General features: G+C 40.9%; 1 protein-coding gene across 1 annotated transcript in view; it reads left to right on the forward strand.

The window, feature by feature from the left end:
• The window catches only part of LOC138366799 (uncharacterized protein in mobD 3'region-like), a 61,988-nt gene extending 34,840 nt beyond the window's left edge, over positions 1 to 27,148 (forward strand). The window contains exon 3 of the mRNA XM_069328082.1: positions 26,789 to 27,148. Coding sequence (XP_069184183.1) covers positions 26,789 to 27,148 — 360 coding nt within the window. The remainder of the gene's footprint in view (positions 1 to 26,788) is intronic.
• Positions 27,149 to 27,423: the final 275 nt, after the last annotated feature.

The raw sequence follows: 27,423 nt of genomic DNA on the forward strand, positions 1-27,423 counted from the left end.
GTCAGCTGTTGTTGTTGTTGTGGTGTTTGTGCCGTCAGCTGTTGTTGTTGTTGTTGTTGCGCTGTTGGTACCATCAGCTGTTGTTGTTGTTGTTGTGGTGGTGGTGCCGTCAGCTGTTGTTGTTGTTGTGGTGTTGGTACCGTCAGCTGTTGTTGTTGTGGTGTTGGTGCCGTCAGCTGTTGTTGTTGTTGTGGTGTTGGTGCCGTCAGCTGTTGTTGTTGTTGTGGTGTTGGTGCCGTCAGCTGTTGTTGCTGTTGTGGTGTTGGTGCCGTCAGCTGTTGTTGTTGTTGTGGTGTTGGTACCGTCAGCTGTTGTTGTTGTGATGGTGCCGTCAGCTGTTGTTGTTGTTGTGGTGATGGTGCCGTCAGCTGTTGTTGTTGTTGTGGTGTTGGTGCCGTCAGCTGTTGTTGTTGTGGTGTTGGTGCCGTCAGCTGTTGTTGTTGTGTTGGTGCCGTCAGCTGTTGTTGTTGTTGTGGTGTTGGTGCCGTCAGCTGTTGTTGTTGTGGTGTTGGTGCCGTCAGCTGTTGTTGTTGTGATGGTGTTGGTGCCATCAGCTGTTGTTGTTGTTGTGGTGTTGGTGCCGTCAGCTGTTGTTGTTGTTGTTGTTGTGGTGTTGGTGCCGTCAGCTGTTGTTGTTGTGGTGTTGGTGCCGTCAGCTGTTGTTGTTGTTGTGGTGTTGGTGCCGTCAGCTGTTGTTGTTGTGGTGTTGGTGCCGTCAGCTGTTGTTGTTGTGTTGGTGCCGTCAGCTGTTGTTGTTGTTGTGGTGTTGGTGCCGTCAGCTGTTGTTGTTGTGGTGTTGGTGCCGTCAGCTGTTGTTGTTGTGATGGTGTTGGTGCCATCAGCTGTTGTTGTTGTTGTGGTGTTGGTGCCGTCAGCTGTTGTTGTTGTTGTTGTTGTGGTGTTGGTGCCGTCAGCTGTTGTTGTTGTGGTGTTGGTGCCGTCAGCTGTTGTTGTTGTTGTGGTGTTGGTGCCGTCAGCTGTTGTTGTTGTGGTGTTGGTGCCGTCAGCTGTTGTTGTTGTGTTGGTGCCGTCAGCTGTTGTTGTTGTTGTGGTGTTGGTGCCGTCAGTTGTTGTTGTTGTGATGGTGTTGGTGCCGTCAGCTGTTGTTGTTAGTAGTAGGGTGTACACGCCACAGACGATTTTTTTTTTTGGGGAGAGGACCCCTGTAGGGTTGACACGCCACAGACGATTTTTTTTTTTTGGGGGGAGCGGACCCCTGTGGACTGTAAGCGCCACAGGCAACTTTTTTTTTTTTCTGGAAATTCCCCTGTAGCGCTTTAGGGTTTTCAGGTAAATTTTGTCAGTCACAGATTTTAGAAGTAAGGATTTCTTATGATGAAAATAATTTCCGAGACTTAGAAGTTTGTTAAGGCCTTATGGGACAAATTCAAGTAACGTATGTAGCTCTTTAGGGCTTCCAGGAGAACTCTACGGACATATTTTACATGTTTTCAACTTAGAAAAATCCCTCTGTGTAAGCCATAGTTTTCATGTAAATTTAGAAAGTTATCTGTATAAGTCGGTGTTTTCAAGTCTCGTACCTCACACCCCCCTCCCTCCCTCCCCCCTTACCTCGCAATCTCTCGCGTCACCTTTATTTACCTTACGCCCAGCCATCCAGTCGGCTCTTATCATATCTTATCTTCTCCATAATATCTCGACCGTCCCTCCTCTCTCTCTCTCTCCTTTCATTCAGTTCAGTTCAACTATTTTCCAACATCGTATGTTTTCTCCTTTTCATTAAGCAAGTCAGTTTTTACACAAATAAATCGCGTTAGTAAGCAAGTTCTAGCTCACGTTCCCCCACCTTAGTCCCCTGTCATATAATGAATACTATCATTCCAATCCCTCTAAAATTTAAAAATAATCATATTTCAAACGTAGTTCAATACAGTAATTTAGTTACCAAGCTCCAGCGCTTGTCCTCCGCCTTAGCTCTCTCTCGTATCTTCGTTAGTATCAGTCCAATTTCCCTGAAATTTTTACCCTCTGTATTTCAGGCTCCGTAAATAAGATCAAAACAGTTATCAAGCTCCAGCGCTTGTCCCCCACCTTATTTCGTTTATACAAGATCGTTAGTAACAGTCCAATTTCCCTGAAATTTTTACCCTCTGTATTTCAGGCTCCGTAAATAAGATCAAAACAGTTATCGAGCTCCAGCGCTTGTCCCCCACCTTATTTCGTTTTATACAAGATCGTTAGTAACAGTCCAATTCCCCTGAAATTTGTACCCACTGTATTTCAGACACCGTAAATAAGATCAAGTCAGTTACTGAGCTCCAGCTCTCGTCTCCGCCTTAGTTCTCCTTCGTATCTTTGTAAATAACCCATCAATTTCCCTAAAATTAAAAGCAGACATACTTCAAAGTTAGTAAATAAGATCAAGTCAGTTACTGAGCTCCAGCTCTCGTCCCCCACCCTCTTCCACCCTCAAGTCTTTGTAAATAAACCATCAATTTCCCCGAAATTTTTTACCCTCTGTATTTCAGACATAGTAAATATGAAGTAAACAATTATAAAACTCTAGCTCTTGTCCTCTGTCCAAGCTCACTTTTGTAAATTCATTGCTCTCAGTCCAAATCACCCAACTACATTTTCAGACATAGTAAATAAAAACCAGTTCAGTTATCAAGTTTCAACTCTTGTGCCCCAGCTTAGTTCATTTTGTACAAGTTCTTTATTTCCAACTATATCACATGAGATTTAAGATCACCTTATTTTCTAACGTAGTAAAATTAATCAGGGCATTAACCAAGCTCCATTCCCTCAGCCTTAGATCATCAGACATAAATATTTTCGATCAAGTCCGTCTCCAGCTTAACTCTTACCCTTTCCCTCCCTTACCTTCTCATCCCCAACTTATCCAAACCTTCAATAATCGTACTGTATTTGCATATTTTCTCTATATTCACTGTGTTCTTCGTATTCTCATCCGTGTTCACTCCATGTTCTTCAAATGTTCACAGTCCCATTCAGTTCTTATTTTCACAAGTATCTCCATTTTTTATGTAATCTTTCTCTTAGTCTCATTATGTTCTCTACAAATTCTAGTCATATTTTCTATGTTTTCATATTCATCACATGTTCTCTTTACAACTTTTATACTCAATATTCATGCTAACTTCCATATTTTGTGTTCTTTGTCAATATTCATGTTCCTCTACAAGTTCATGTTCCTCACAAGATCACTTCGTTTTTTCACCTTCACTTACATGTTTTCTACATTCTTTGTCATATTCTCCATGTTCTTCACAAGTCCATTGTTCATTCTTTGTAATCCCTATTCTCCTTATCATGTTTTCATGTTCTCTGTAAGTTCATATTCCCAGCATGTTCACTGTATTCATCAACTTTTCTTACATGTGTTCTTTGCCATGTTCCCCCATATGTTCTCTGGGTTTTCCCCTTACATGTTATTTAACGTTCCTTAACTAAAAAATCTTTCGCCAATCAACTAAAACATAGTCACTTTCGTCATTTCTCAACTAAACCTATTATCCAGTCAACTAAAAATAGTCAGAAATAGCCTCGTTCAACACTGTTCTTAACTAAAACAACCTTTCTCTTAGCTAAAAATTGTCAAAGGAAACTTTTTCAGCACTTTCTTAACAGGCGCTATGTTTCATCAAGAAAAATTGTCAAAGGAAACTTTCCAAAACTGTTCATAACTAGCTTTTATCCATCGTCAATCAACTAAAAATAATAACTTTCATCATTTCTTAACTAAACATATTCCCCATTCATCAGAAAATAACCGTGTTCATCATGTTTCATTGTCATTTCTTAACTAAAATTATCTGCCAATCATCAGAAAAAGTCATGTTCATCATGTTTAAGCTTTTGCTCAACTAAAAGTATTCATCGGTCAACTAAAAATAGTTACTTCATCATGTTTCCTTGTCATTTCTTAACTGAAATATCACTTCTCTCATCTGAAAATAGTCAGGATTAACCTCATTCAACACCGTTCTTAACTAAAACAGCCTTTCGCTTAGCTAAAAATTGTCAAAGGATTCTTTTCAGCACTGTTCATAACTAACTTTATCCATCGTCGAGTAAGAAAATATAGTCAAAGATATCTATCATCGTCATTCTTAACTGACATTTATACTTTGTGGAGCACTAAAATAGTCAAATGTAACTTTTTCAACACTTTCGTAACTAAAATTATATGTCGCTAAGTAAGAAAAATAGTCAAAGGTGCTCTCCGTTACACCAAAGTTACTCTTCGAGAAATCAAAGACACTCTTCAATACATCAAGGACTTACTCAAAGACACCAAAGTTACACTCTAAGACATCCTTCGAGACATCAAAGACTTCCTTAAGACTTCAATGGGACTCTTCCATTCATCAAAGACATTCTCTAAGCCCTCAAAGTTATTCTCAGCACAATCAAAAGTTATTCCAAGACAACAAAAGTCATTCTCAGAGCTATCAAAATTATTCTCGGAGTCATCAAAAGGTATTCTCTAACTCACTTTTGGTCATTAAAGTTAATTTCTATGTTATAAAAGTTTGTCTCAGAGACATCTAAAGTTAATCTTAGAGTTATCAAATGTAATCTCTAACTCTCTTTTGTTCATCAAAGTTGATCTCAGAGTTAACAAAGGTAATCTCTAACTCACTCTCGTTCATCAAAGTTGTTTCAAAGACATCAAAGTTATTCAAAGAGCTAACAAAAGTTATTCTCAGAGTCACCTTCGTTCTTCAGAGAAACTTTCCAAAACATCTTTATTCATCAAAGTTATTCTCAGAGGCATAAAAATCATTCTCAGAGCTATCAAACTTGTTCTCAAAGTCATCAAACTTATTCAGAGAGTCATCAAAGTTAATCTAAGACATCATTTTTCATCAAAGATATTCTCTCTAAACCATCAATGTTCTTCTCTAAGACATAAAAGTTATTCTCAGAGTCACCTTCGTTCGTCAGAGAAACTTTCAAAACATCTTTGTTCATCAAACTTGTTTTCAAAGTCATCAAAAGTTAATCTAAGACATCTTCTTTCATCAAAGTTATTTTCAGAGACATCTAAAGTTATTCTCAGAGCTATCAAACTTGTTCTCAGAGTCATCAAATGTTATTCTCGAAGTCATCAAAGTTATTTTCAGAGACATCTAAAGTTAATTTCTATGTTATAAAGTTATTCTCAGAGACATCTAAAGTTAATCTTGGTCATCAAAGTTGTTCTCTAAACATCAATGTTGTTCTCCAAGACATCAAAGATGTTCTCAAAATCATAATAGTTATTCCCAGAGCTATCAAAGTTAATCTCAGAGTTATCCAAAGATATTCTCATGTCCACAAAAGTTATTCCAAGAGACGTCAAAGTTGTTTCAAAGACATCAAAGTTAATCTCAGAGTTATCCAAAGACATTCTCAGAGACATCTAAAGTTATTCTCTAAGACATCAAAGTTGTTCTAAGAGTTATCAAAAGTTATTCTCAGTCATGATATGTTATTCTCTAACTCACTTCCATTCATCAAAGACATTCTCTAAGTCCTGAAAGTTATTCTCTAAGACAACAAAGTCTTTCTCAGAGCTACCAAAGATGTTCTCTAAATCATAAAAGTTAATCTTAACTCACCTTCGTTCATTAGAGAAACTTTCCAATCCATATTCGTTGACCAGAGTTATTCTCAGAGTCATCAAAGCGATCTCTAATTCATCTTCGTTCTCCAAAGTTGTTCTCTAAGACACCTTCATTCATCAAAGAAACTCTCCTTCTTCCATCATGTTATTCTTTAAGACATCTTCAGTCATAAAATTTTCTCTCCAAAATGTAACTAGTTCAGCTTTTCATACCAAACCTGCATTTCTGTTAAAACATATTTTCTTAGTTGCTTTACCCTAAAACTGTTCTCTGAACTACACTGTTCAAACCTACGTAACCTATCCTCTCCACCCAATGTTACTTAGTTAACGTAACGTTCCTAAACCTAGCTTTACCTATCCTAACATACCTTACCTTACCTTCCCTATCTTACCTAACTTTACCTATCCTAACATAACTTACCTTACCTTCCCTAACTTAACCTAACTTTACCTATCCTAACTTAACTTGCCTTTCATAACCTAACTTTACCTATCCTAACATAACTTACCTTACCTTCCCTATCTTACCTAACTTTACCTATCCTAACATAACTTACCTTACCTTCCCTAACTTAACCTAACTTTACCTATCCTAACTTAACTTACCTAACTTATTCTGCTTAACATAACTTACCTTACCTTCCCTATCTTACCTAACTTTACCTATCCTATCCTAACCTAACTTGTCTTACCTAACTTAATCTTACTTTCCCAAACTGATGTATCCTAACTTATCTAGTCCAACCAGACATGATCTAACTTAAGTATTCCTTCTTGTCTTTGTGTTTCGTCAATCATTGTCTCATATTCATTTACTCATTTCATTAGTTAATTTCTCAAATGGTCACTTATGCATTTCAAGTGCTATTTGTTAGAGATTGGATATTTAAGCATTTCAAAGAATTTTTGTTATATATGGGCATTTACTCATTTCAAGGGATAATTTCTCAAATGGACGTTTTTGCATTTCAAGTGTTATTTGTTTAAGATTGGGTATTTAACCATTTCAAAGAATTTTGTTATATATGGGCATTTACTCATTTCAAGGGATAATTTCTCAAATGGACGTTTTTGCATTTCAAGTGTTATTTGTTTAAGATTGGGTATTTAACCATTTCAAAGAATTTTTGTTATATATGGGCATTTACTCATTTCAAGGGATAATTTCTCAAATGGACGTTTTTGCATTTCAAGTGTTATTTGTTTAAGATTGGGTATTTAACCATTTCAAAGGATTTTTGTTATATATGGGAACTTACTCGTTTCAAGGGCTAATTTCTCAAATGGTCATTTTTGCAGATCAAGGGTTATTTGTTAAAGTTCATCAAGTTGCCCATAAGTTGTATTAGTAGGTTCTATCTTATGTTCTTATTCCCCCACCCCTTAACCTAACCTCTTGTAATCTTAGTGTATTTAGTAGGTTCTATCTTATGTTCTTATTCCCCAACCCTTTAACCTAACCTTTCAGATGTAGTTTGTTGAATATATTATCCTTTTCCTAACCTTTCAGATGTAGTTTTGTTTCTCCTTTTTGTATATTTTTACCCAAACCCACCATCCCACTTAACCTTCTTTCCTTCTTTACTTTGTTTTCACATATAAGTTCATTCTTTATCATAGTAATAATAAAATTACAATAGTAAAGAATCAGATCTACTAAGACTTGAAATTGAGAAACAAGAGCTCAAGGGAGTGAGAGCATGAAAGAAGAGCAAGGAGTAAGAGAGAGGGGGCGGAAGAAAATGGGACCAAAGAAGAGAGAATGAGAGAGAGTGTGGGCATGGGAGCACTAAGACTTGAATTGAGAAAAAGAAAAACTAAGTGAATGAGAATGAGGGTGTGAGAATGGGAGCAATAAGACTTGAATTTGAGAAACAAGAGAGCATTTGAGCAAATGAGGGAGAGAGAGGGGGAGGAAGAGAGAGAATAAGGGAGAGAGATAGAAAAGGAGGGTTAGAAGGAGTAGGAGAATCAAAGTAAAGAAGGAAAGATGGTTAAGTGGGATGGTGGGTTTGGGTAAAAATATACAAAAAGGAGAAACAAAACTACATCTGAAAGGTTAGGAAAAGGATAATATATTCAACAAACTACATCTGAAAGGTTAGGTTAAAGGGTTGGGGAATAAGAACATAAGATAGAACCTACTAAATACACTAAGATTACAAGAGGTTAGGTTAAGGGGTGGGGGAATAAGAACATAAGATAGAACCTACTAATACAACTTATGGGCAACTTGATGAACTTTAACAAATAACCCTTGATCTGCAAAAATGACCATTTGAGAAATTAGCCCTTGAAACGAGTAAGTTCCCATATATAACAAAAATCCTTTGAAATGGTTAAATACCCAATCTTAAACAAATAACACTTGAAATGCAAAAACGTCCATTTGAGAAATTATCCCTTGAAATGAGTAAATGCCTATATATAACAAAAATTCTTTGAAATGGTTAAATACCCAATCTTAAACAAATAACACTTGAAATGCAAAAACGTCCATTTGAGAAATTATCCCTTGAAATGAGTAAATGCCCATATATAACAAAAATTCTTTGAAATGCTTAAATATCCAATCTTAAACAAATAACACTTGAAATGCAAAAACGTCCATTTGAGAAATTATCCCTTGAAATGAGTAAATGCCCATATATAACAAAAATTCTTTGAAATGCTTAAATATCCAATCTCTAACAAATAGCACTTGAAATGCATAAGTGACCATTTGAGAAATTAACTAATGAAATGAGTAAATGAATATGAGACAATGATTGACGAAACACAAAGACAAGAAGGAATACTTAAGTTAGATCATGTCTGGTTGGACTAGATAAGTTAGGATACATCAGTTTGGGAAAGTAAGATTAAGTTAGGTAAGACAAGTTAGGTTAGGATAGGATAGGTAAAGTTAGGTAAGATAGGGAAGGTAAGGTAAGTTATGTTAAGCAGAATAAGTTAGGTAAGTTAAGTTAGGATAGGTAAAGTTAGGTTAAGTTAGGGAAGGTAAGGTAAGTTATGTTAGGATAGGTAAAGTTAGGTAAGATAGGGAAGGTAAGGTAAGTTATGTTAGGATAGGTAAAGTTAGGTTATGAAAGGCAAGTTAAGTTAGGATAGGTAAAGTTAGGTTAAGTTAGGTAAGACAAGTTAGGTTAGGATAGGATAGGTAAAGTTAGGTAAGATAGGGAAGGTAAGGTAAGTTATGTTAAGCAGAATAAGTTAGGTAAGTTAAGTTAGGATAGGTAAAGTTAGGTTAAGTTAGGGAAGGTAAGGTAAGTTATGTTAGGATAGGTAAAGTTAGGTAAGATAGGGAAGGTAAGGTAAGTTATGTTAGGATAGGTAAAGTTAGGTTATGAAAGGCAAGTTAAGTTAGGATAGGTAAAGTTAGGTTAAGTTAGGGAAGGTAAGGTAAGTTATGTTAGGATAGGTAAAGTTAGGTAAGATAGGGAAGGTAAGGTAAGGTATGTTAGGATAGGTAAAGCTAGGTTTAGGAACGTTACGTTAACTAAGTAACATTGGGTGGAGAGGATAGGTTACGTAGGTTTGAACAGTGTAGTTCAGAGAACAGTTTTAGGGTAAAGCAACTAAGAAAATATGTTTTAACAGAAATGCAGGTTTGGTATGAAAAGCTGAACTAGTTACATTTTGGAGAGAAAATTTTATGACTGAAGATGTCTTAAAGAATAACATGATGGAAGAAGGAGAGTTTCTTTGATGAATGAAGGTGTCTTAGAGAACAACTTTGGAGAACGAAGATGAATTAGAGATCGCTTTGATGACTCTGAGAATAACTCTGGTCAACGAATATGGATTGGAAAGTTTCTCTAATGAACGAAGGTGAGTTAAGATTAACTTTTATGATTTAGAGAACATCTTTGGTAGCTCTGAGAAAGACTTTGTTGTCTTAGAGAATAACTTTCAGGACTTAGAGAATGTCTTTGATGAATGGAAGTGAGTTAGAGAATAACATATCATGACTGAGAATAACTTTTGATAACTCTTAGAACAACTTTGATGTCTTAGAGAATAACTTTAGATGTCTCTGAGAATGTCTTTGGATAACTCTGAGATTAACTTTGATGTCTTTGAAACAACTTTGACGTCTCTTGGAATAACTTTTGTGGACATGAGAATATCTTTGGATAACTCTGAGATTAACTTTGATAGCTCTGGGAATAACTTTTATGATTTTGAGAACATCTTTGATGTCTTGGAGAACAACATTGATGTTTAGAGAACAACTTTGATGACCAAGATTAACTTTAGATGTCTCTGAGAATAACTTTATAACATAGAAATTAACTTTAGATGTCTCTGAAAATAACTTTGATGACTTCGAGAATAACATTTGATGACTCTGAGAACAAGTTTGATAGCTCTGAGAATAACTTTAGATGTCTCTGAAAATAACTTTGATGAAAGAAGATGTCTTAGATTAACTTTTGATGACTTTGAAAACAAGTTTGATGAACAAAGATGTTTTGAAAGTTTCTCTGACGAACGAAGGTGACTCTGAGAATAACTTTTATGTCTTAGAGAAGAACATTGATGGTTTAGAGAGAATATCTTTGATGAAAAATGATGTCTTAGATTAACTTTGATGACTCTGTGAATAAGTTTGATGACTTTGAGAACAAGTTTGATAGCTCTGAGAATGACTTTTATGCCTCTGAGAATAACTTTGATGAATAAAGATGTTTTGGAAAGTTTCTCTGAAGAACGAAGGTGACTCTGAGAATAACTTTTGTTAGCTCTTTGAATAACTTTGATGAACGAGAGTGAGTTAGAGATTACCTTTGTTAACTCTGAGATCAACTTTGATGAACAAAAGAGAGTTAGAGATTACATTTGATAACTCTAAGATTAACTTTAGATGTCTCTGAGACAAACTTTTATAACATAGAAATTAACTTTAATGACCAAAAGTGAGTTAGAGAATACCTTTTGATGACTCCGAGAATAATTTTGATAGCTCTGAGAATGACTTTTGTTGTCTTGGAATAACTTTTGATTGTGCTGAGAATAACTTTGAGGGCTTAGAGAATGTCTTTGATGAATGGAAGAGTCCCATTGAAGTCTTAAGGAAGTCTTTGATGTCTCGAAGGATGTCTTAGAGTGTAACTTTGGTGTCTTTGAGTAAGTCCTTGATGTATTGAAGAGTGTCTTTGATTTCTCGAAGAGTAACTTTGGTGTAACGGAGAGCACCTTTGACTATTTTTCTTACTTAGCGACATATAATTTTAGTTACGAAAGTGTTGAAAAAGTTACATTTGACTATTTTAGTGCTCCACAAAGTATAAATGTCAGTTAAGAACGACGATGATAGATATCTTTGACTATATTTTCTTACTTGACGATGGATAAAGTTAGTTATGAACAGTGCTGAAAAGATTCCTTTGACAATTTTTAGCTAAGCGAAAGGCTGTTTTAGTTAAGAACGGTGTTGAATGAGGTTAATCCTGACTATTTTTAGTTGACTGGATAATAAGTTTAGTTGAGAAATGAGGAAAGTGACTATGTTTCAGTTGATTGGCGAAAGATTTTTAGTTAAGAAGTTACAAGAAAGGTTTGTCTTTGTAAATTTGGAACTGAATAAAGTGTAGATTTGTTTAAGAACATGGCTGGTAGAACTATTAAGTTGACTACGAGAATTACTTTGACATAGTTTTTGCAAATAAAAACTTGGTGACTAAAATTGTTGAGGAAACTGTATTGCTGATGCTAATATTTGACAAAGAACTAATTAGTGAATGGAAGAAACAAAGAACATAAAAAAAATTGAGGTTAAGTAAGGGAATGAACACAGTGAACATACGGTGAACACAGAAAACATGTAAGAAAAAGTTGATGAATAGAGTGAACATGAAGGGAATATGAACTTGTAGAGGAACATGAATATTGACAAAGAACACAACATATGGAAGTTAGCATGAATATTGAGTATAAAAGTTGTAAAGAGAACATGTGATGAACATGAAAACATAGAAAATATGACTAGAATTTGTAGAGAAAGTAATGAGACTAAGAGAAAGATTACAGAAAAAATGGAGATACTTGTGAAAATATGAACTGAATGGGACTGTGAACATTTGTAGAACATGGAATGAACACAGAAAACATGGACAAAAAGTGAAGAACACAGCTGAATATAGAGAAAATATGCAAATACAGGGGGACAAGAGCTGGAGCTCGGTAACTGACTTGATCTTATTTACTATGTCTGAAAATGTAGTTGGGTGTTTAAATCTCAGGGGGATTTGGACTGATAGTAATGAATTTACATGAGTGAACTTGGACAGAGGACAAGAGCTAGAGTTTTATATTTGTTACTTCATATTTACTATGTCTGAAATACAGAGGGTAAAAATTTCGGGGAAATTGATGGTTTATTTACAAAGACTTGAGGGTGGAAGAGGGTGGGGGACAAGAGCTGGAGCTCAGTAACTGACTTGATCTTATTTACTAACTTTGAAGTATGTCTGTTTTTAAATTTCGGGGAAATTGGTCTGTTACTAACGATCTTAGTACAAAGAACTAAGGAGGAGGACGAGAGCTGGAGCTTGATAACTGACTTGATTTTATTTACGGTGTCTGAAATACAGAGGGTAAAAATTTCAGGGGAATTGATCTGTTACTAACGATCTTGTACAAATGAACTAAGGTGGAGGACGAGAGCTGGAGCTCGATAACTGTTTTGATCTTATTTACGGTGCCTGAAATACAGAGGGTAAAAATTTCAGGGAAATTGGACTGTTACTAACGAAGATACGAGAGAGCTAAGGCGGAGGACAAGCGCTGGAGCTTGGTAACTAAATTACTGTATTGAACTACGTTTGAAATATGATTATTTTTAAATTTTAGAGGGATTGGAATGATAGTATTCATTATACGACAGGGGACTAAGGCGGGATAGGAGAGGGAGCTCGATAACAAAATTATTGTATTTTAATACGTTTGAAATAGCTGTGTTTTAAATCTCGAAGAAAATGATTGGATACTAAAGAAGATGTATTAGTAAAACTAAGGTGGGAACGTGAGCTAGTCCCTGACTTTGTTTTTACATGTAAAACTGAATAGTTTAATGAAAAGGAACTATGAATGAACAATATGGAGAGGGACGGTCCAGATATTATGGAGAAGATAAGATAAGATTACCGAGGTGACCTGCATGCGGCGTCTGGCTGGCCGGCGTAAGGTAAATACAGGTGACGCGAGAGATTGTGAGGTAAGGGGGTGTGAGGTATATGAGCAGGAGATGAAGGGGGACGGCTGTGAAATGATTCAGATATACTAGTTTCTAAGTAAGAATCCCATGACAATTCTTAACAAAACTCATATGACATTATTTAATGATAAGAACTTTAACAAACTTCTAAAGTCTCGGAAATTATTTTTCTCACAAGAACTTTAACAAACTCGTATGACATTATTTTCATTATAAGAACTTTTTAACAAACTTCTAAAATCTCAGAAATTACTCACTCATAAGAATTCCTTAATTCCAAATCTGTGATTCCCCAAATTCGCCTGAAAACCCTGACATGCTACACACGATATTTCTAAATTTACCTGAAAACCCCGACACGCCACACACGATTTTTTCCTCAGAAAAAAAAAAATCGTCTGTGGCGTGTCAACCCTACTACTGTTGTTGTGGTGGTGTTGGTGCCGTCAGCTGTTGTTGTTGTTGTGGTGTTGGTGCCGTCAGCTGTTGTTGTTGTTGTTGTGGTGTTGGTGCCGTCAGCTGTTGTTGTTGTGGTGTTGGTGCCGTCAGCTGTTGTTGTTGTTGTTGTTGTGGTGTTGGTGCCGTCAGCTGTTGTTGTTTTTGTTGTTGTGTTTGTGCCGTCAGCTGTTGTTGTTGTTGTTGTTGTGGTGTTGGTGCCGTCAGCTGTTGTTGTTGTTGTTGTGGTGTTGGTGCCGTCAGCTGTTGTTGTTGTTGTGGTGTTGGTGCCGTCAGCTGTTGTTGTTGTTGTGGTGTTGGTGCCGTCAGCTGTTGTTGTTGTTGTGATGTTGGTGCCGTCAGCTGTTGTTGTTGTGGTGTTGGTGCCGTCAGCTGTTGTTGTTGTTGTGGTGTTGGTGCCGTCAGCTGTTGTTGTTGTTGTGGTGTTGGTGCCGTCAGCTGTTGCTGTTGTAGTGGTGTTGGTGCCGTCAGCTGTTGTTGTTGTTGTGGTGTTGGTGCCGTCAGCTGTTGTTGTTGTTGTTGGTGCCGTCAGCTGTTGTTGTTGTGGTGTTGGTGCCGTCAGCTGTTATTGTTGTTGTTGTGGTGTTGGTGCCGTCAGCTGTTGTTGTTGTTGTGGTGTTGGTGCCGTCAGCTGTTGCTGTTGTTGTGGTGTTGGTGCCGTCAGCTGTTGTTGTTGTTGTTGGTGCCGTCAGCTGTTGTTGTTGTTGTGGTGTTGGTGCCGTCAGCTGTTATTGTTGTTGTTGTGGTGTTGGTGCCGTCAGCTGTTGTTGTTATTGTGGTGTTGGTGCCGTCAGCTGTTATTGTTGTTGTTGTGGTGTTGGTGCCGTCAGCTGTTGTTGTTGTGGTGTTGGTGCCGTCAGCTGTTGCTGTTGTAGTGGTGTTGGTGCCGTCAGCTGTTGTTGTTGTTGTGATGTTGGTACCGTCAGCTGTTGTTGTTGTTGTGGTGTTGGTACCGTCAGCTGTTGTTGTTGTGGTGTTGGTACCGTCAGCTGTTGTTGTTGTTGTTGTGGTGTTGGTGCCGTCAGCTGTTGTTGTTGTTGTGGTGGTGTTGGTGCCGTCAGCTGTTGTTGTTGTGGTGTTGGTGCCGTCAGCTGTTGTTGTTGTGGTGTTGGTACCGTCAGCTGTTGTTGTTGTTGTTGTGGTGTTGGTGCCGTCAGCTGATGTTGTTGTTGTTGTGGTGTTGGTACCGTCAGCTGTTGTTGTTGTGGTGTTGGTGCCGTCAGCTGTTGTTGTTGTTGTTATGGTGTTGGTACCGTCAGCTGTTGCTGTTGTTGTTGTTGTTGTTGTGGTGTTGGTACCGTCAGCTGTTGTTGTTGTTGTTATGGTGTTGGTGCCGTCAGCTGTTGTTGTTGTTGTGGTGTTGGTGCCGTCAGCTGTTGTTGTTGTTGTGTTAATGCCGTCAGCTGTTGTTGTTGTGATGTTGGTGTCGTCAGCTGTTGTTGTTGTTGTGGTGTTGGTGCCGTCAGCTGTTGTTGTTGTTGTGGTGGTGTTGGTGCCGTCAGCTGTTGTTGTTGTGGTGTTGGTACCGTCAGCTGTTGTTGTTGTTGTGGTGTTGGTGCCGTCAGCTGTTGTTGTTGTTGTTATGGTGTTGGTGCCGTCAGCTGTTGTTGTTGTTGTGGTGGTGTTGGTGCCGTCAGCTGTTGTTGTTGTTGTTATGGTGTTGGTGCCGTCAGCTGTTGTTGTTGTTGTTATGGTGTTGGTGCCGTCAGCTGTTGTTGTTGTTGTAGTGGTGTTGGTGCCGTCAGCTGTTGTTGTTGTTGTTGTTGTTGTGTTGGTGCCGTCAGCTGTTGTTGTTGTGATGTTGGTGCCGTCAGCTGTTGTTGTTGTTGTGGTGTTGGTGCCGTCAGCTGTTGTTGTTGTTGTGGTGTTGGTGCCGTCAGCTGTTGTTGTTGTTGTAGTGGTGTTGGTGCCGTCAGCTGTTGTTGTTGTTGTGTTGGTGCCGTCAGCTGTTATTGTTGTTGTGGTGTTAGTGCCGTCAGCTGTTGTTGTTGTTGTGGTGTTGGTGCCGTCAGCTGTTGTTGTTGTTGTGTTGGTGCCGTCAGCTGTTGTTGTTGTTGTGGTGTTGGTGCCGTCAGCTGTTGTTGTTGTTGTGGTGTTGGTGCCGTCAGCTGTTGTTGTTGTTGTGGTGGTGTTGGTGCCGTCAGCTGTTGTTGTGGTGTTGGTGCCGTCAGCTGTTGTTGTTGTTGTGTTGGTGCCGTCAGCTGTTGTTGTTGTTGTGTTGGTACCGTCAGCTGTTGTTGTTGTTGATGTGGTGTTGGTGCCGTCAGCTGTTGTGGTGTTGGTACCGTCAGCTGTTGTTGTTGTTGTTGCTGTGGTGTTGGTGCCGTCAGCTGCTGTTGTTGTTGTGTTGGTGCCGTCAGCTGTTGTTGTTGTGATGTTGGTGCCGTCAGCTGTTGTTGTTGTTGTTGTGGTGTTGGTGCCGTCAGCTGTTGTGGTGTTGGTACCGTCAGCTGTTGTTGTTGTTGTTGTTGTGGTGTTGGTGCCGTCAGCTGTTGTTGTTTTTGTTGTTGTGTTTGTGCCGTCAGCTGTTGTTGTTGTTGTTGTTGTGGTGTTGGTGCCGTCAGCTGTTGTTGTTGTTGTTGTGGTGTTGGTGCCGTCAGCTGTTGTTGTTGTTGTGGTGTTGGTGCCGTCAGCTGTTGTTGTTGTTGTGGTGTTGGTGCCGTCAGCTGTTGTTGTTGTTGTGGTGTTGGTGCCGTCAGCTGTTGTTGTTGTTGTGGTGTTGGTGCCGTCAGCTGTTGTTGTTGTTGTTGTGGTGTTGGTGCCGTCAGCTGTTGTTGTGGTGTTGGTGCCGTCAGCTGTTGTTGTTGTTGTGGTGTTGGTGCCGTCAGCTGTTGTTGTGGTGTTGGTGCCGTCAGCAGTTGTTGTGGTGTTTGTGCCGTCAGCTGTTGTTGTGGTGTTGGTGCCGTCAGCTGTTGTGGTTGTTGTGGTGTTGGTGTCGTCAGCTGTTGTTGTGGTGTTGGTGCCGTCAGCTGTTGTTGTTGTTGTTGTGGTGTTGGTGCCGTCAGCTGTTGTTGTTGTTGTTGTGGTGTTGGTGCCGTCAGCTGTTGTTGTTGTTGTGGTGTTGGTGCCGTCAGGTTTTGTTGTTGTTGTTGTTGTGGTGTTGGTGCCGTCAGCTGTTGTTGTGGTCTTGGTGTCGTCAGCTGTTGTTGTGGTGTTGGTGCCGTCAGCAGTTGTTGTGGTGTTGGTACCGTCAGCAGTTGTTGTTGTTGTGGTGTTGGTGCCGTCAGCTGTTGTTGTGGTGTTGGTGCCGTCAGCAGTTGTTGTGGTGTTGGTGCCGTCAGCTGTTGTTGTGGTGTTGGTGCCGTCAGCTGTTGTTGTGGTGTTGGTACCGTCAGCAGTTGTTGTTGTTGTGGTGTTGGTGCCGTCAGCAGTTGTTGTGGTGTTGGTGCCGTCAGCAGTTGTTGTTGTTGTGGTGTTGGTGCCGTCAGCTGTTGTGGTGGTGTTGGTGCCTACAGCAGTTGTTGTTGTTGTGGTGTTGGTGTCGTCAGCTGCTGTTGTGGTGTTGGTGCCGTCAGCTGTTGTTGTGGTGTTGGTGCCGTCAGCTGTTGTTGTGGTGTTGGTGCCGTCAGCTGTTGTTGTGGTGTTGGTGCCGTCAGCAGTTGTTGTTGTTGTGGTGTTGGTGTCGTCAGCTGTTGTTGTGGTGTTGGTGCCGTCAGCTGTTGTTGTGGTGTTGGTGCCTTAAGCTGTTGTTGTGGTGTTGGTGTCGTCAGCTGTTGTTGTGGTGTTGGTGCTGTCAGCTGTTGTTGTTGTTGTGGTGTTGGTGCCGTCAGCTGTTGTTGTTGTGGTGTTGGTGCCGTCAGCTGTTGTTGTTGTTGTGGTGTTGGTGTCGTCAGCTGTTGTTGTGGTGTTGGTGCCGTCAGCAGTTGTTGTTGTTGTGGTGTTGGTGTCGTCAGCTGTTGTATTGGTGTTGGTGCCGTCAGCTGTTGTTGTGGTGTTGGTGCCGTCAGCTGTTGTTGTGGTGTTGGTGCAGTCAGCTGTTGTTGTTGTTGTGGTGTTGGTGCCGTCAGCTGTTGTTGTTGTTGTGGTGTTGGTGCCGTCAGCTGTTGTTGTGGTGTTGGTGCCGTCAGTTGTTGTTGTGGTGTTGGTGCAGTCAGCTGTTGTTGTTGTTGTGGTGTTGGTGCCGTCAGCTGTTGTTGTTGTTGTGGTGTTGGTGTCGTCAGCTGTTGTTGTGGTGTTGGTGCCGTCAGCTGTTGTTGTTGTTGTGGTGTTGGTGCCGTCAGCTGTTGTTGTGGTGTTGGTGTCGTCAGCTGTTGTTATGGTGTTGGTGCCGTCAGCTGTTGTTGTGGTGTTGGTGCCGTCAGCTGTTGTTGTGGTGTTGGTGCAGTCAGCTGTTGTTGTTGTTGTGGTGTTGGTGCCGTCAGCTGTTGTTGTTGTGGTGGTGTTGGTGCCGTCAGCTGTTGTTTGTTGGTTGTTGTGCCGTCAGCTGTTGTTATGGTTTGTGTTGGTGCCGTCAGCTGTTGTTGTTGGTGTTGGTACCGTCAGCTGTTGTTGTGGTGTTGTGCCGTCAGCTGTGTGTTGTTGTTGTGGTGTTGAGTGCCGTCAGCTGTTTGTTGTGGTGTTGGTGCCGTCAGCTGTTTGTTGTGGTTGTGTGGGTGTGCGCGGTCAGGCTCCAAGACTGTTTGTTGTTGTTGTGGTGTTGGTGGGCGTCAGCTGTTGTTGTGGGTTGGTGCCGTTCACAGCTGTTGTTGTTGTTGTGGTGTTAAGGTGCCGTCAGCTGTTGTTGTGGTGGTTGGGTGCCGTCAGCTGTTTGTTGTTGTTGTGGTGTGTGGTGCCGTCAGCTGTTGTTGTTGGTGTTTGGGTGCCGTCAGCTGTTGGTTGTGGTGGTTGGTGCCCGGTCAAGCTAGTTGATTGTTGGTGTTTGGGTGTCGTCAGCTGTTGTTGTGGGTTGGTGCCGTCAGCTTGTTGTTGTTGTTGTGGTGTTGGTGCCGTCAGCTGTTGTTGTGGTGTTGGTGCCGTCAGCTGTTGTTGTTGTGGTGTTGGTGCCGTCAGCTGTTGTTGTTGTTGTGGTGTTGGTGCCGTCAGCTGTTGTTGTGGTGTTGGTGCCGTCAGCTGTTGTTGTTGGTGTTGGTGCCGTCAGCTGTTGTTGTTGTTGTGGTGTTGGTGCCGTCAGCTGTTGTGGTGTTGGTGCCGTCAGCTGTTGTGGTGTTGGTGCCGTCAGCTGTTGTGGTGTTGGTGCCGTCAGCTGTTGTTGTGGTGTTGGTGCCGTCAACTGTTGTTGTGTTGTTGTGGTGTTGGTGCCGTCAGGTGTTGTGGTGTTGGTGCCGTCAACTGTTGTTGTTGTTGTTGTGGTGTTGGTGCCATCAGCTGTTGTGGTGTTGGTGCCGTCAGCTGTTGTGGTGTTGGTGCCGTCAGCTGTTGTGGTGTTGGTGCCGTCAGCTGTTGTGGTGTTGGTGCCGTCAACAGTTGTTGTTGTTGTTGTGGTGTTGGTGCCGTCAGGTGTTGTTGTTGTTGTGGTGTTGGTGTCGTCAGCTGTTGTTGTTGTGGTGGTGTTGGTGTCGTCAGCTGTTGTTGTGGTGTTGGTGCCGTCAGCTGTTGTTGTTGTTGTGGTGTTGGTGCCGTCAGGTGTTGTTGTGGTGTTGGTGTCGTCAGCTGTTGTTGTGGCGTTGGTGCCGTCAGCTGTTGTTGTGGTGTTGGTGCCGTCAGCTGTTGTTGTGGTGTTGGTGCCGTCAGCTGTTGTTGTTGTTGTGGTGTTGGTGCCGTCAGCTGTTGTTGTTGTTGTGGTGTTGGTGCCGTCAGCTGTTGTTGTTGTGGTGTTGGTGCCGTCAGCTGTTGTTGTTGTTGTGGTGTTGGTGCCGTCAGCTGTTGTTGTTGTTGTGGTGTTGGTGCCGTCAGCTGTTGTTGTTGTTGTTGTGGTGTTGGTGCCGTCAGCTGTTGTTGTGGTGTTGGTGTCGTCAGCTGTTGTTGTGGCGTTGGTGCCGTCAGCTGTTGTTGTGGTGTTGGTGCCGTCAGCTGTTGTTGTGGTGTTGGTGCCGTCAGCTGTTGTTGTTGTTGTGGTGTTGGTGCCCTCAGCTGTTGTTGTTGTTGTGGTGTTTGTGCCGTCAGCTGTTGTTGTTGTGGTGTTGGTGCCGTCAGCTGTTGTTGTGGTGTTGGTGCCGTCAGCTGTTGTTGTTGTTGTGGTGTTGGTGCCGTCAGCTGTTGTTGTTGTTGTGGTGTTGGTGCCGTCAGCTGTTGTTGTGGTGTTGGTGCCGTCAGCTGTTGTTGTGGTGTTGGTGCCGTCAGCTGTTGTTGTGGTGTTGGTGCCGTCAGCTGTTGTTGTTGTTGTGGTGTTGGTGCCGTCAGCTGTTGTTGTTGTTGTGTTGGTGCCGTCAGCTGTTGTTGTGGTGTTGGTACCGTCAGCTGTTGTTGTGGTGTTGGTGCCGTCAGCTGTTGTTGTTGTTGTGGTGTTGGTGCCGTCAGCTGTTGTTGTGGTGTTGGTGCCGTCAGCTGTTGTTGTTGTTGTGGTGTTGGTGGCGTCAGCTGTTGTTGTGGTGTTGGTGCCGTCAGCTGTTGTTGTTGTTGTGGTGTTGGTGCCGTCAGCTGTTGTTGTGGTGTTGGTGCCGTCAGCTGTTGTTGTTGTTGTGGTGTTGGTGCCGTCAGCTGTTGTTCTGGTGTTGGTGCCGTCAGCTGTTGTTGTGGTGTTGGTGCCGTCAGCTGTTGTTGTTGTTGTGGTGTTGGTGCCGTCAGCTGTTGTTGTGGTGTTGGTGCCGTCAGCTGTTGTTGTGGTGTTGGTGCCGTCAGCTGTTGTTGTGGTGTTGGTGCCGTCAGCTGTTGTTGTGGTGTTGGTGCCGTCAGCTGTTGTTGTGGTGTTGGTGCCGCCAGCTGTTGTTGTGGTGTTGGTGCCGTCAGCTGTTGTTGTTGTGGTGTTGGTGCCGTCAGCTGTTGTTGTTGTTGTGGTGTTGGTGCCGTCAGCTGTTGTTGTGGTGTTGGTGCCGTCAGCTGTTGTTGTTGTGGTGTTGGTGCCGTCAGCTGCTGTTCTTTAATGAAAGGTCTACATTTTTTATTGTATAATGATCCGTTTTAAGTTATTCGACTAAGTGGAGATATTTAGCAAATGTTGTGTATCAACGTTGATAACACTGATTCAACGCTGAATTATCGATACGCTTGAATATAATAATAATTTGGTTTGTCGGGGGACAGGAAGCCTATATGTTTATGTATATCTTATATATGTGTGGGTGGGTGTAAATAACGAAAAACATAACACGTGATGAACAATATGACAATGTCAGACCACGAGGGAGAAGGATTAAGACAGGAAATTCCTTTAGCACTTTCATATTTAATAATATGTCTTCAGAAGGATCCTTCTGGAGGTGTATCATTATATACGAAAATATTTCAGTAATTTCCTGTCTTAATCCTACTGTCGTGTTTCTTCTACAGTCTTTCCTGTACACATATATTATTAAATATGACCGAAAAAGTAAGATTAATAATTCTAACACGAATTTCCTCGATCTTTCTTATGTTTCTTTTCACTGTGATGGTAATTGAGAAATCAATTCTCCAAAATTCATTTTTATTTCCAGTCTGACGCGACACTTGTGCGCGTTTCGTAAAACTTATTACGTTTTCAAAGACTTTAGTTTACACACACACAACTGAACTATAACTGAATAGAGCTTAAACATCTTCGATTTTTTATACCTGCATTTGGGTGAGGTGATATGTTACAACAGTTTTGGATGAGGTGAAAACAAACTTTCAACACAAGACAGAACACGAAATAATGGGTACTGAAGGTAAGAATGGAAGTAATTGCAGAGGGCCTATTGGCCCATATTTCTTGATGCTTCTATATTGGAGTGGAGTCGTGAAGTGGGTAGAATATAGTTGTGCATTAATTGGCTGATTAATTGCCAATTAATGCACAACTATATTCTACCCACTTCAAGACTATATATATATATATATATATATATATATATATATATATATATATATATATATATATATATATATATATATATATATATATACACACATATATATATGAGAAAGCTGCATGAACGCGCAAGCCATACATCACTAAGAACTCTTTGACCCGGCCAGGATTCGAACCCATGCCGTCCAGGATCACCCCTAAATGTATACAGTATCGCGACCACTGCACCAATGATAGACGATCATTGGTGCGGTAGTCATGGTACTGTGTACGTTTAGGGGTGATCCTGGACGGAATGGGTTTGAATCCTGGCCGGGTCAAAGAGTTCTTAGTGATATGTATATATATATATATATATATATATATATATATATATATATATATATATATATATATATATATATATATATATATATATATATGTATATATAGACATTGTAATCACTATATTGTAATTTCATAGTAAAAATACACCTTTTCCGTGTTCTGCAGTGTCCAAAATACTTGAATTAAACGAGAAGTGACGTGCAGGTGACAGTACTGTCGTTATCATTTAGACAGAACTGATCAGTGGTGGACAATTCTGTCTAACAAGGGAGAAACACTTTACACCTCTATTGTGTATTAAAGCTTCCATTATACTGTAGATAGGCTGATATACATAGACACCCGCGTACCGGAAGGAATCAACGCCATAACTGACAGGCAAGTACAGTACATCAATCGGAAATATAGGAAACAAAATGGGAGTTGATGTTTTTTTTCTGAAGACTCCGGTTAACACACGTAAGTAGGATAACATCTGCAGCATACACACGTAAGTAGGATATCATCTACACCATACACACGTAAGTAGGATATCATCTACACCATACACACGTAAGTAGGATATCATCTACACCATACACACGTAAGTAGGATATCATCTACACCATACACACGTAAGTAGGATATCATCTACACCATACACACGTAAGTAGGATATCATCTACACCATTCACACGTAAGTAGGATATCATCTGCAGCATACACACGTAAGTAGGATAACATTTGCAGCATACACTTGCAGCATAGCTACGAGGGGGGCCTCGTAGCCTGGTGGATAGCGCGCAGGATTCGTAATTCTGTGGCGCGGGTTCGATTCCCGCACGAGGCAGAAACAAATGGGCAAAAGTTTCTTTCACCCTGAATGCCCCTGTTACCTAGCAGTAAATAGGTACCTGGGAGTTAGTCAGCTGGCTTCCTGGGGGTGGAGGCCTGGTCGAGGACCGGGCCGCGGGGACACTAAAGCCCCGAAATCATCTCAAGATAACCTCAAGATACACACGTAAGTAGGATATCATCTACACCATACACACGTAAGTAGGATATCATCTGCAGCATACACACGTAAGTAGGATATCATCTGCAGCATACACACGTAAGTAGGATAACGTCTGCAGCATACACACGTAAGTAGGATATCATCTGCAGCATACACACGTAAGTAGGATATCATCTGCAGCATACACACGTAAGTAGGATATCATCTACACCATACACACGTAAGTAGGATATCATCTGCAGCATACACACGTAAGCAGGATATCATCTGCAGCATACACACGTAAGTAGGATATCATCTACACCATACACACGTAAGTAGGATAACATCTGCAGCATACACTCGTAAGTAGGATAACATCTGCACCATACACACGTAAGTAGGATATCATCTGCAGCATACACACGTAAGTAGGATAACATCTGCAGCATACACACGTAAGTAGGATATCATCTGCAGCAAACACACGTAAGCAGGATATCATCTGCAGCATACACACGTAAGTAGGATATCATCTACACCATACACACGTAAGTAGGATATCATCTGCAGCAAACACACGTAAGCAGGATATCATCTGCAGCATACACACGTAAGTAGGATATCATCTACACCATACACACGTAAGTAGGATATCATCTGCAGCATACACACGTAAGCAGGATATCATCTGCAGCATACACACGTAAGTAGGATATCATCTGCAGCATACACACGTAAGTAGGATAACATCTGCAGCATACACACGTAAGTAGGATAACATCTGCACCATACACACGTAAGTAGGATATCATCTGCAGCATACACACCTAAGTAGGATAACATTTGCAGCATAAACACGTAAGTAGGATATCATCAGCATGCACACAAAAGTAAGGTATCATCTGCACCATACACACGTAAGTAGGATAACATTTGCAGCATACACACAAAAGTAAGGTATAATCTGCAGCATACACACGTAAGCAGGATAACATTTGCAGCATACAGGAAGCGGTAAACCTGAATGAGAACGGCGTTTGGAAATAAAGAAATGGTAAACAGTTTACAGATCCTCCTGTAGCGTCAGCATGACATCCTCCCCTCCCGGAGGTCCAAAATATGTAGTCGCTGAGAGGTAATCATACGTCCTTGTCAAAACATGCACGCATGGCCGCTCGTGTGTAACAATGTGTGTAGATAAGCCACCGTCTCATGCCATGCACACGCGTTACAAATGCAGGCAGGACAAGGGAGTGTGATTCACTGCCTCACATTCATATTTTAACATTAGAAACTAAACATTAACTGAGAGAGAGAGAGAGAGAGAGAGAGAGAGAGAGAGAGAGAGAGAGAGAGAGAGAGAGAGAGAGAGAGAGAGAGAGAGAGAGAGAGATAGAGAGCGAGAGAGATAGAGATAGAGATAGAGATAGAGATAGAGAGAGAGAGAGAGAGAGAGATCTGTAATAATTATTCATTCCGAAAGTAATCAACATTCAAATATAATTAAGAATTTATATTTTTTGGGGAGGAAATTTAAACTAGGAGTAATTTGTTATATTTTTAAAGAGAGATCGCCGCAAAATCTGTGCTACGCTTTTGATATGTTATAATTGTGCGTTTTCTCTCTTTATATTGGCGACAGATGTCTGGTTATAACATGATCATACAGTGGGACCCAAGACATTGAATCTGTTTACATAGTCAAGCTGGTAGCCATCATATATTTGTGTGGTGTGAACATCACCTCCTCGTCCTAGTGGCTCCGATTTAAATTTTTGTTTTAAATCGATTTAAATCGCCAAGAAATCGTTGTTTTCTCCGTTGAAAACAACTTATCCCAGACCCTGACGTGTCAAATGTAAAATTAATAACATTTTGGGAGCTAATATACCCATCAGTATAGATCATTATATTAGCATAGCTCAACCCGTCCTCGACTCTAAGTCCATTACATCCAGCGGTCGACCCCATAGATGCATTCATACATTTTTACATGCTGTTCATTCAAAATGGGAATTTTCTCAAATATAAATTAATATTATAATATATTAGCATATTGTGCATATATAGGCATAGGTTAGGTTAGATTAGGTGTTTAGGTTCTGTTGGCGATTATTTGTATTTGTAGTACGTGGGTGAAGCATTTATAGCGGTGTGATTCGAACAAAATTCGTCAGTGAAACACTTGTTCCGGATATGTTCGAACGTTAGCAGTTGTGAGTCGTGTGTAAACCGCTTTTCATTCATAAACAGGGGGTTTGGCGGATGCATGGAATCACTTTTGGATCTTTGTTTGGAGGACGGGCTGATTTATAGCGTTGTGGTTCGAACAAAATTCGCCATTGAAGCAATTGTTCCGGAAGTGTTCGAACGAAATCAGTTGAGTCGTGTGTAAACCGTATTCATTCATAAACAGGGGGTTTGGCGGGTGCATGGAATCACTTTTGGGTCTTTGTTTGGAGGACGGCCCGAATGATGTCTTTGTTTACATTTGATGACTTTCGAATGATTCTCGAGCAATGCTTCGCTGACGACATTTGTTCAAATCATACAGCCCGTCCTCCAAACAAAGACCCAAAAGTGATTCCATGCACCCGCCAAACACCCTGTTTATGAATGAAAAACGGTTTATACACGACTCACAACTGTTGACGTTTTGAAACTTCTCGAACAAGTACTTTTGTTCGAATCACAATGCTGTAAAGGCTTCACCCACGTACTAAAATGCAAATAATCGCCAACAGAACATAAAGACCAAAAATAACTTAACCAGTGCCTAAATATGCACAATATGCTAATATAGCAATATTTATTTATTTATTTATTTATTAAGAAAATTGCTATTCTGACTGAGCAGCATGTTAAAATTGAATGCGTCTTTGGGGACGACCGCTGGATGCAATGGACCTGGGGTCAGATTCACGAAAGCACTTAGGCAAACACTTACGAACCAGTACATCTTTTCTCAATCATTGGCCGCTTTGTTTTCAATTATTAAACAGTTAATGAGCTCCGAAGCACCAGGAGGCTGTTTATAACAATTACAACAGTTGAATGGGAAGTTTTCATGCTTGTAAACTGTTTAATAAATGTAACGAAAGCCGTCAAACATTGAGGAAAGATGTACACGTTCGTAAGTGCTTGCATAAGTGCTTTCATGAATCTGGCCCCAGGTCTGAGAATGGGTTACTTCAAATACAAATAATCGCCAACTGAACCTAAACATCTAACCTATGCCTACTATATATAGAATTTTAATGTATAGTAATATTAATTAACATACGAGAACAAACCAATTCTTAATACACAATATCGTAAAATTGATGAATGTGTCTGGGGTGGGGAGGAGGAAAACCGCTGCTTTAATGAGCCTGGCCTGAGGACGGGTTGCAAATCCACGCTAACAGAACGTAAACACCTAACCCAACCCAACGTAACTACGCATAACTTTAATATACAGTAAAAGTAATTTATATATGACAACCTATTTTTAATAGACAATATGTTAAAATTGATGACTGCGTCTTGGGAAGGGCCCCGCGTCTGTAAAGGGCCTGGCCTGAGGACAGGAACATAGCCTAAAACAACTAACCTAAACTAAACTATTCAACAAATTATAATATACCAGGGTGGCCCAATTGTCACTTTAGCGTAATAATAATGCAATAATACAATCATATGTAAAAATAAACAATCAAATTAATAGACATACATGAATTAATAACATTAAAATTAAATGCGTTTTTATTAATTTAATTGCTATATTTTTTATCTTCCTTTCACATACGATTATGTTAAGAAAACAGCATTACGGTCTGACCGGCCTGACAGCTGAGTGGACAGCGCTCGGGATTCGTAGTCCTAAGGCTCCGGGTTCGATCCTCCGGTGGAGGAGGAAACAAATGGGCAGAGTTTCTTTCACCCTGATGCACCTGTTGACCTAGCAGTAAATAGGTACCTGGGAGTTAAACAGCTATGACGGGCTGCGTCCTTAGTGTGTGTAACAAAAGGGGGCCTGGTCGAGGACCGGGCCGCGGGGACGCTAAGCCCCGAAATCATCTCAAGATAACCTCAGGAGCTCAAGATAACGGTAAAGTGACTATAGGGCCATCCTGATTGTATTAGTGTTATTTTTTATGATAAAATACTGATTATGAACTCACAGTTCGTTAACATTGATGAATGCATCTTTAGTGTGGGTCTCTGCTGAGACGAGCAGCGTATGTGATGATTCATATATGTGATGATTTACATATATAAAATGCTCAGGAGTGTGTGATGATTTACATATATAAAATACTCAGGAGTATGTGAGGATTCATATATTTCTCTGCTCTCCGGGAGCTGGATCTCTCCGGGTCTGCTCTCCGGGAGCTGGATCTCTCCGGGTCTGCTCTCCGGGAGCTGGATCTCTCCGGGTCTGCTATCCGGGAGCTGGATCTCTCCGGGTCTGCTCTCCGGGATCTGGATCTCTCCGGGTCTGCTATCCGGGAGCTGGATCTCTCCGGGTCTGCTCTCCGGGAGCTGGATCTCTCCGGGTCTGCTCTCCGGGAGCTGGATCTCTCCGGGTCTGCTCTCCGGGAGCTGGATCTCTCCGGGTCTGCTCTCCGGGAGCTGGATCTCTCCGGGTCTGCTCTCCGGGAGCTGGATCTCTCCGGGTCTGCTATCCGGGAGCTGGAATTGGAGATATTGTTGATAACATGAAAGATATTATGACGGGAAATGGGAACAAACCCATTATTTGTATTAGTGCAGGGGGTAATGATGTTGGGCGAGTTAGGAGTGAGGAACTTATACAGAAATTTAACAAAGCCATAGAATTAGTTAGGAGCAAGGGAGGAATCCCGATCATATGTGGCATTCTTCCAAGAAAGAGCGTTGTGAATGAATGGTTGTCGAGGGCACTTGGTGTCAATTGCCGGCTGGAAAGATATTGCAAATCAAATTCAATATCTTTCATAGACAACTGGGAGCACTTC

This window comes from Procambarus clarkii, chromosome 20 (assembly GCF_040958095.1).
Source record: "Procambarus clarkii isolate CNS0578487 chromosome 20, FALCON_Pclarkii_2.0, whole genome shotgun sequence".
Lineage (NCBI taxonomy): Eukaryota > Metazoa > Arthropoda > Malacostraca > Decapoda > Cambaridae > Procambarus > Procambarus clarkii.